A 10,083-nucleotide genomic window follows, 5' to 3' on the forward strand; every position below is an offset into this window, starting at 1 on the left:
GATACAGCCACAAGAGATGAGTACCCCCCTAACAAGGGAAGGGATACAGCCACAAGAGATGAGTACCCCCCTAACAAGGGAAGGGATACAGCCACCAGTGTATCTTATGAGGCTGATCCTGGCACCAGATTGGGTGTTACGGGGAGCAGGGAGTCGGATCAGAAATATGAATTCCTTCACTGACCAGGAAAGGCTAATTTCTGTTTGTTCTGGCATAAAGAAAAAACATACACAGTCAATAAGAAGGCTTTGGAGGCTTAGAAGCAGAAGACAGTGGTCTACCAGGGTTCGTGTAACCACAAAGAATGTTAAATGTTAGATTTAGAATGCTTTGAAATTTCAATATTTTTAAAAGTATATTCTTTTGGGACTGGGGATTAGTTTATTGGAATCAGTCCATTTTCTAGATTTATGAAAGTGTTTATCCTTTGCAGGTGATACTTTCTGGGATCATAGGATTAACAACTTGGAAAAGGCCTATGATACTCCTGGTATGTACTGATCTTATTTATCTTATGTAAGATGTCCTATGTCTGAAGTCTGTTTGAATAAACCATTGAAGAAATGTTTAAGCTTCCTTGTTCATCAAAAAAATAAGTTAACAGTGGATAATGTTAGAAGTCACATGATCTTATAACAATGATTTTCAACTGGTGTGTTGTGATAGGATCTTGGGTGTGCCTCGAAAATTATTTAAAGATCATTAATTATTTTTGAAGAGGCTCAAAGTACAATAAGTATATTATTTTTTTCATTTTTTTTTTTTGATCAATATAATTGGGGAATGCCATGGAAGTTTAACTATAGGTTCAAGTGTGCGTGAGATAAAAAAGGTTGAAAAACACTGTCTGTTAACACTAAATCAAGATGCTAATTTTGCAGGTTTTCTGATTCACTTTTAAGCTTCTTAGGTCCCCAGTGCTATACCTATGTTTGTAGCTCAAGGATTAGACCCAGAGTAAAAATATAAATTTTTATGAAGCTGTTCACTATGGACAGCTTTGAACATAGGCAGAAGTGGAAGGAATAATACAGGTGGCCATAACGTTTGCGTGTGATCAGTATTGCACACGAACTTTATGGCTACACTGTTTAATGAACTCCCTGTGCCCATCACCCAATCTCAAGGTATTAACTTCCAGCCACTCTTGTTCAGCCATATCCTCCCATTCCCCCATGTGCTTTTGTCTTCCATGTTCTTTTTAAGGAAATCTCAGATATTAATCATGAATACGACTTTTTATTGTTATTCTGTTTTGGTTGGGCAACCTCAGCACTTCGTTGCTTAGATTTGCTATATTTTCTATCACGTAAATATTTATATACTGGTGACTTTATTCTTTTTTTGTTCTGATCGAGGCAAAATTCATGTACAATGAGTCATTTTAAAGTGTATAATTCAGTGACATTTCTAGTACGTTCTCAGTGATCATCCTTTGTTTTTATTTGCTCTGTTATTTTGATCCAGGGGATACTATAAAAAATAGACAATTGCTGATGGAGTTTTCAACTTTCAAGAATAAAATAGCAGGTCTAGGAAATTCCATTTGAATTGAAGTACGCTCAAACTTTTTAAAATATATAACAGATCTTTTTATTGTTCGTCATTCATCCTGAAATGGGGTTACATGATTTTCTTAAGTCATTTTGTATATGTTCTTAATAATTCGTCTTAAACAGATCACTGTTTGCCAGGGAGTGGGTACTCAATACAAAACTACTTACATTCTTAATTACAAGGGGGAGAAACACATTGTAGAATCTTTGAATATCAGAACCTTGTTCCCAATACCGTGTTGATGGTCTTGAAAACCTAACGTGTTTTCAGACCTACAAGACGATACAGACAGCATTTGACATCTCATCAGTGACTACCTGGAGAGCAAATCCTTTAGTATGAGTCAATTGCCAATGTGGCATTTTAATATCTGAGATAATAGGAGAAAATGAAGCTTTGGGTGAGTTTCACAGCCTCTGTTGTTAGTGGTGGAGGCTTCTAGTCCCTGCAGAAACATTTTGGATGGTGTTCAACCTTTATACTGATACCTGATTATAGGAATTACCTGTGCTCTGTCTTCTTCCATTGGACAATATGTTACTCAGTGATACAAATCTCAGGCATTTAAATGAAACTAAAATAAGGAAATCTCTAATGATCTTTGTGCGTTGAAAATTCCACATGATGAAGAAAAGAAAATATGAGTATGTGTGTTCTTCAATTTTAAGAAAGTTCACCTTTTAAAACATTTATGTCTTCAACATTGTTTTATTTTGAAAATGGTCCATACGTAGTCATTATGGGAGCTTAAGCAACTTTAAATGAAAATTGCCCTGTATTAGCTGCATCCCTCTCAATGTATTTCTCATCTTTGTTACTAAGTATGTACACTTGGTCACAGTGTTGTAACCACATTCCTCCCTAGTGGCTATCTCCCTCCTTCCCTCCTTCCATCTTTCTCTCCCTCTGTTTCTCCCCCTCTCCCTCCCTCTGTTTGTTCTTCCCTGTCTTCCTTTTTCCTTCCTCTTCCCAACCCCCTCTCCCTCAGCTTCCTGAGTTTCAGGAATGTGCCACTGGGTGATTTTTTGATGAGAAGCCATGTGCCACTAGAGAGGCCAGAAGGGCTCTGAGGGCTGTGTTCTCGCAGACCTGGCTTGGCTGATCAGAACTCTGTGCGTAGCTCCACAGCTGCCACCCCCGGCCCCCACTTCACAGTCCGTGCTGTAGGCACAGTGGCACCTTCTGACTTGGGACTTTCTTTCCTCACTGTTGCTCGGCTGGCTCCTTCTCTTATGCTCTCAGCTCAGCAGTCACTTCCTGAGAGAGACGGTTCCTGAGTGCTCTGATTGCGACAGGCCCTAGTCCCTTCCCTTTCTTTCCACAGCCCAGGAGTGTATCTGTGGGTCCACTGGATGGGATTAGACTGTGCACTTGTTGTTTACTATTTGCTGTCTGTCTGCCCCAGGAGATGGTTCTATGAGGACAAGTGGTTGTCTCTTTACCCTTGATCTCTAGTGCCAGTGTGCTCAATATACATTTGTTGCCGACTGTGGAGTGAATTTGGCAGTAATAAGACCTTTAGGTCCTGGGTGAGGTCTTGAAGTACTTTTTACTTTTGTCTTAAGTTTCTCTCACTTGCTTTTATTCTCTAAAACTTGGATTCATATCATACCCTTTGAACTTCAGGGTTGTTAGGGAGTTTTTGGTGGGGGGTTAGGGAGAGGGAAGGACGGTCTTTGAGAGGACCACTGGAGAGTAAGGCTGTCCTCATTTTGCGTTAGTGTTCAGTGCACAACAGTCTACAACACGTGGCCATTCCTTTTGAGAAACGTTTACAGTTGTGCTCCCACTTGCGTGATTTCTCCAGGTTTTTACTGGTTTGAACAAAGAGGCATCGGTTTGACCTACTTTCTTCAAAGTCAAGTTTTCACGGAAACTCAGAGTTGAAAACTTTCCTTCCCTGGGTCTTCTTCCTTCCATGGATAACATGCTCTTGTGTTCCGAACAAAAACAATAGCACTGGAAAGTAGTTTGTAAATATTTGTAACTATTTACGGCTATGACTGGGATTAAGTGAAGGAGTGTGTGTACTTGAGTGTATAGTATTCTAGGTTGTGTATTTCTTTCTTTTTTTTTTTGCAATTTTTGACCAGGGCCAAGTTTGAACCCACCACCTCTGGTACATGGGGCCGGTGCCCTACTCCTTTGAGCCGCAGGGGCCACCCTCTAGGTTGTGTATTTTCCATACAAAGCTAACATTTTCTTCTAGGCGCAGTGGCTTATGCCTGTAATCCTAGCTTTTGCGGAGGCCAAAGCAGGAGGATCACTTGAAGCTGGGTGTTTGAGACCAGCCTGAGCAACATAGTGAAACACCATCTCTACAAAAAAAAAAAAGAAAGAAAGAAAGAAAGAAAGAAAGAAAAGCCAGGCATGGTGGCACGTGCTTATGGTCTTGGGCAATTCAGGAGGCTGAAGCAGGAGGACATCTTGAGCCTAAGAGTTTGGGGGAAGAGGAGGGAAGCTAGCATTTTCCATTTTTAAAGTCTGTCTTTATTTCTTCTGGACATGGTTCCTTTTTCATTCTGATAAAATATTTGTAAATACTTACAAATACAGTGCTAGAAATGGCCTCAAATGTTGTCTGGTCTAGACTTCTCAGAAAACAGAATTATCTTAAAAAGATGTTCTTGTTATCTTTCTTTAGTGGTACAGGTATTTTTGGTGGCAGGCATTTTTCTTTGGTGGCACATTTGGTAAGAAAGCTCAACTGGATCACTGCCTATAATTTTAGTTGCTTTTTAAGTGGTAATTTGAGCTCTTGTTATCTTTTTCTCTTGTCAGTTAGGAACAGATGGGATGACTATGACCTGGAAATGATAAAAGGCTGGCTCTGTTCTTCAGCATTGAGAAGGAAAGTTCTTCCCCAATGACATGTTTGTGTCACCTGTGGTTTATTCTCAAATGGAGGTCCTCTTGATTTGCGCCCTAGACCAAGAATGGAAAGAGATAAATACATTGGTTGATTTTAAAAAGGTCCTTCAGTTTCTTTTCTAACTTCAGGATTACAGTATTTAGAATAAAAAACCTCATTACCTAAAGAGACTACTAAAAAGTAGCTGAAGATATGTGTGATTATTTTTTTCTTCATCTCACCATCCCAGTAGTGTAGGCTGGTAATAGTTCTGCTCCACAAAGTTCCACCGGGCTCTTTCATATGCCTTTTTTTGTAGATAAGGGGCACAGGCACTCAGGAGTTAACTGGCTTGTCCAGTTCGCAATCAAATGAGCTATTGTAAGAAAAAAAACAGGAGTTTCGGCTCCTACTTTAGTGCTTCTTTCTCTGTAACATTTCACCATGTCTTCCATTGGCAAATTGGTGGGTCCTTCACTGTGGCCAACAATACATAGGTATTTTTTAAGTGTGAAATAATAAGTTAAATAAATTATTTTCTTATTTGTGACTGTCTAGTTCTTTTTCAAGACCTGAAGTGACAAAAGTATCAGGATTTTATCCTTTGCTTAAAAGAGCCAGAAGTAGAAATGGTCAAGGCAGCACAGGGCTGGTCCGGTGTTGAGTCTCCGTCCTGTCCATGTCAATCAGTGAGTGGCCGTGGAAACAGTCTGATCAGTTCCGTCATTTGTGCAGTGGGGATACAGTCACCCCTCAGGACTGCAGTGAGGAGCGGGACATGAATGCTCATTGAAGCTGGGAAATGTAAAGTGGGATCTAAGGCTAGATAAGCACATTAGGAATTATTTTTTATCACCTATTGAGAACACCTCTAATAGAAGATCTGGTCTCTCGTTTGATGTGTTGTTAAGTAACCCATGGCAGCAAAATGTACACTTATGCATCGTGAAGGCCTCCTGGGCTGGGTTCAGGTTTCTCTTTGACCACTGTGGGTTTAGCCTTTGGGTAACAGAGCTCTGATTTCTTCCCTGCTCATTTTCTCCCATGAACTGTGCGTTGGGAGAGAATCTGGGATGTAAACAAAATGACAAACTCTGGGATCCTCAGAAATGGAAAACACTCTTGGGCAGGTCATCTCTGGGCAGCACCAAGACCCAGACAGTACTTTGTTTTGCAAACTGATCTACACTAATTTGGGTACGCTCTAATTAGCAGGTTAGTGTGGTAGCAACAGGTAATCACCAAAGCTGAGACATAACCATCCTGCCAAGTCAATTGTTAAATTGAAGTTAATGCTCAGATCAAATTCTGCTATGCATCTGCTTATTAGCCATCAGACGAAAAGAAATTACTCACACCTTGTGTTCTGAAGCTTAAAGGATAGAGAGATGAGATTTGTACCATGCTTACAGCACAGATATGGGGAGTATTCTCTTTCTCTTTTTTTCCCAAGACAGTCTCACTTTGTCACTGTTGGTAGAGTGCCGTGGCATCACAGCTCACAACCACCTCAAACTCTTGGGCTTAAGCGATTCTCTAGCCTCAGCCTCCAGAGTAGCTGAGACTACAGGCACCTGCCACAACACCTGGCTATGTTTTAGAGATGGGAGTCTCACTCTTGCTCAGGCTGGTCTTGAACCTGTGAGATCAGGCAATCCACCCGCCTTGGCCTCCCTAATGCTGCGCCTGGCCCCTTATCTCTCATTTTTGCATCCACTTGTCTTGAATATCATTGTTGATTTCCTGAAAACCTGTTGGTAAAGAAACAGGTTTATTATACAAACTTCAATAAGAGAGAATACCACTTTGACAGCTCTCAGAAGGGGTGAATCAAAAAGAGGAAATTTATAGGATTTTAGAGCCCCTCTTGAATTTTTTTTTTTTTTTTGTAGAGACAGAGTCCCACTTTATCACCCTCGGTGGAGTGCCGTGGCGTCACAGCAACCTCCAACTCCTGGGCTTAGGCGATTCTCTTGCCTCAGCCTTCCGAGTAGCTGAGACTATAGGTGCCTGCTACAATGTCTGGCTAACTTGGATGGTTTTAAGGTGAATCTTGCAAGGCAGAGAACTAGTTGGGACTGAGCAGAGTTTATGACATATAGTAATCCCTCAGAATTTACAGTTTTACTTTCTGCAGTTTTAGTTACCTATGGTCAGCCATGGTCTTTTTTTTTTTTTTTTGAGACAGAGTCTCACTATGTTGCCCTTGGTAGAGTGCGGTAGCATCACACCTCATAGCAACCTCAAACTCTTGGGCTCAAGCGATTTTCTTGCCTCAGCCTCCCAGGTAGCTGGCCTGGGCTGAGTTCGAACACGCTAGCCTCAGTGTATGTAGCTGGCACTCTAACCACTGTGCTATGAGCCCCAAGCCAACCATGGTCTTGAAAATATTGCATGGAAAGTTCCAGAAATAATTCACATATTTTAAATCACTTGCCATTTGGAGTCGCATGAGATCATCTTTTGCTGTCCTGTGCTGTCCCACCCAGGACACGAATCATCCCTTTGTCCATGTATGCATTCTGTCTACACTCTCCGCCAGTTAGCCACTTCATAGCCATCTCGGTTATCAGATCGACTGTCACAGTGTGGCAGTGCTTGTGTTCCAGTCATCCTTATTTTGCCCCAAAGCACAAGAGTAGAGATGCTTGCAATTTGGGTATGTCAAGGAGAAGCCATAAAGTGCTTTCTTTAAGTGAGAAGGTGAACGTTCTCCACTTAATAAGGAAATAAAAGAAATTGTATGCTGAGGTTGCTAAGATACGGTGAGAACAAATATGCTCTCTGTGAAACAGTGAAGGAAGAAAAAGAAATTCATGCATAGCGTATCTGTATAGGGTTCAGTCCTACCTCTGGTTTCAGGCTTCCACCCGAGGTCTTGGAACATAAGCCCCACGAATAAGGAGGGGCACAGGGAGAGAAGGCTCTGGATATGACAGGAAGGTGTGAAGAGTAAGCTGCTGATAAATTCTTAGTTCATAGTCTTATGCGGAGCAAGTATTTCCTGTAGTAAGTTATTTTTGCTTGTTCACAATATTGTATGACGTGGGGTCAGAAAAGTCTGGCTGGTCCCACAACACAAGGAATAGAAATTATGTTGGTTTTAGCTCTCATCACAAATTTCACCGAGAACCCATTTTTAACATCCATTATGCTAATTAAACAAGGTCATCATTTCATCAATGACATCTCATTTCCATATTCACTATAGCAAAGTCACTTGGATGTTGCTGGGAGATAAAGATAAAGGAAGCAAAGGTGTTTGGACTTTTTTGCCCTTTTTGTAAATACTAGCTGACCGTGCTGGAATATGAATTCCCGACTGGGCTCAGGGTGTGGCGGGGCCCGAGCAGTAGGTACTTACCATCGTGTCAGTGCCGTAGGATTTAAAAGGCATCACAGACATGCCTGGATTGCTGAAGAGAGCCCCCGACAGTCCTGCATCCATACCATCTGGCCCAACAGACTGCAGTCATCAACTTCTGAATGGGACTGCGAGAAAGTTCGCCAGCTGTGAATGATTTGGGGCAGGGGAAGTTAAGTTTGAATTGGGAGGCTCAGCGCCTGTGGCTCAAGCAGCTAAGGCACCAGCCACATACACCTAAGGTGGTGGGTTCGAATCCAGTCCAGGCTCGCCAAACAACAATGATGGCTGCAGCCAAAAAAAAAAAAAAATAGCCAGGCATTGTGGTGGGCGCCTGTGGTCCCAGCTACTTGGGAGGCTGAGGCAGGAGACTCACTTGAGCCCAGGAGTTGGAGGTTGCTGTGAGCTATAATGGCACAGCACTCTACCCAGGGGGACAGCTTGAGGCTCTGTCTCAAAAAAAAAAAAAAAAAGTTTGAATTGGGAAATATCTTCAAATAGATGTGTCATATGAAAAGTTTCAGGATAATGTGCATGGTCTCATTTGTGTGTGTATGTGTGTTTGAAAGAAACCCTAGGTGATCACACCTGTGTTTTTATTTTCTGAAAAGATGTACAAGAAGTTGTTTACACTGGGAAATGGGACTGGAAGGAGGAAGGCTTTTTTACTGTCTAATTTGTCTTTGGAGAGGACAATGTTGTATTGTGTGACACGGAGACTTCAGTTCTGTTTTATTTGCTCTTTGGCCACTCTGTGTCTGCAGTGCCTGAACTCCCTTTTCTGGAGTTGGTGTCTCTGCCGTCATGTGAGTCTTGGTGAGAGACCAGGCCTGCCTCCGTGGGTGGAAGCTTCTGAGCCATAGGCTTATACTTCCTAATTCAACAGCAGGGTGTAAGCTTGTCCTCCACCTGCTGGAGCTCCAGGTGAGGGCTCTGCAGCTGGAGCTACTGACGTGGAGCTGCCTGGAGCCCCTTGAAATTCCTTAGACTGAGGAGGCAGCTGGTATCCAAGGCTAGCAACAAGGAACCTGATTTTCCCTGGTGTGACCTTGATAGAGGTTCCAGCACCCAGCTTCCTTGGCTCCTTCCCAGGTCCCCGAGCCTGGCTCCTGTGGAGTCTGTGAGCTCCCTAATAGGCTTGAGAGAAATCCCTTTTCTTCTGTCTTCTTAAATAGCCTGAGTTGGTTTCTCTTATTCATAACATCAGCAAGGGCTCTGAGTGCTTTAGGACCATGATTTTTCTTCCATGAATATTTTATAAATATTTTTACAGGTTAAAAAATAAATATATTCATTTTCAACATTTTGGCCCTGATGGTAACTCAGTTGAAGAAGAAGAAATCCAGTAGGTGCTCAAACTAGGTTGATTGATGCTGAGCACTTGACATCTGTGGGAAGGCTGGGGTGGGGGTGTCAGGGCTAGGTGGTGGGGAACTGGGTCTTACTGGCTGTAATTTCTCAGTGAGGGATATCAGAGAATTTCTGGAAGAAGTCTTTAAAAGAAAAGAATGATCTCTAAATGGGACGTTGTGTGTTAGCAGGGATTTTGTACTTGGATGGAGGGGAAAGAGTGTAGGTTTGTCTCAGACCTGGGTTTGACTTGCGTCCTCAGTTATTTGTGTGATTTGAGGCTTTGCCTCTCTGAGACTATTTCCAATTGTTTTGTCTCTATATATCTATGTTTGTAAATATTTATTATTTCTGTATCTCTAACATCACTGTGACATTTTATAATTTACTAAATGCTTTTTTTTTTTTTTGCAGTTTTTGGCTGGGGCTGGGGTTGAACCTGGCACCTCTGGCATATGGGGCAGGCACCCTACTCCTTTGAGCCATAGGGGCTGCCCCTTTTAAATGCTTTTTAGGAACAAAATGTCTTTTTTACTTAAAAAAAGGAGGAGCTCATTAGCCTTCTTATTCATATGAAAAATAGTAAAGTGGCTGAGCATGGTGGCTGTAATCCTAGCACTCTGGGAGGCTGAGGTGGGAGGATTGCCTGAGCTCAGGAATTCAACACCAGCCTGAGCAAAAGCAAGATCCTGTCTCTCCAAAATACAAATAAAAAAACATTAGCTGGATGTGGTGGTATGAACCTGTTCATGAGGCTGAGGAAGGAGGATCTCTTGAGCCCAGGAGTTTGAAGTTGCAGTGAGCTATGATGATACCATGGCACTGCAGCCTAGGAAACCGTGTAAAATACTGTCTCAACAACAATAACAACAACAGCGTAAAACACTGTCTCAACAACAACAACAACAGTGTAAAACACTGTCTCAACAACAACAGCGTAAAACACTGTCTCAACAACAA

At 42.1% G+C, this 10,083-nt stretch overlaps 1 protein-coding gene across 1 annotated transcript in view; it reads left to right on the forward strand.

Annotated features, from left to right (window-relative positions):
- The window catches only part of FAM189A2 (family with sequence similarity 189 member A2), a 78,594-nt gene that overhangs the window by 9,704 nt on the left and 58,807 nt on the right, over positions 1-10,083 (forward strand). Inside the window, exon 2 of the mRNA XM_003782932.3 lies at positions 435-491. Coding sequence (XP_003782980.2) covers positions 435-491 — 57 coding nt within the window. The remainder of the gene's footprint in view (positions 1-434; positions 492-10,083) is intronic.

This window comes from Otolemur garnettii, unplaced genomic scaffold (genome assembly GCF_000181295.1).
Source record: "Otolemur garnettii isolate 467f Iridium unplaced genomic scaffold, OtoGar3 scaffold00006, whole genome shotgun sequence".
Classification (NCBI taxonomy): Eukaryota; Metazoa; Chordata; class Mammalia; order Primates; family Galagidae; genus Otolemur; species Otolemur garnettii.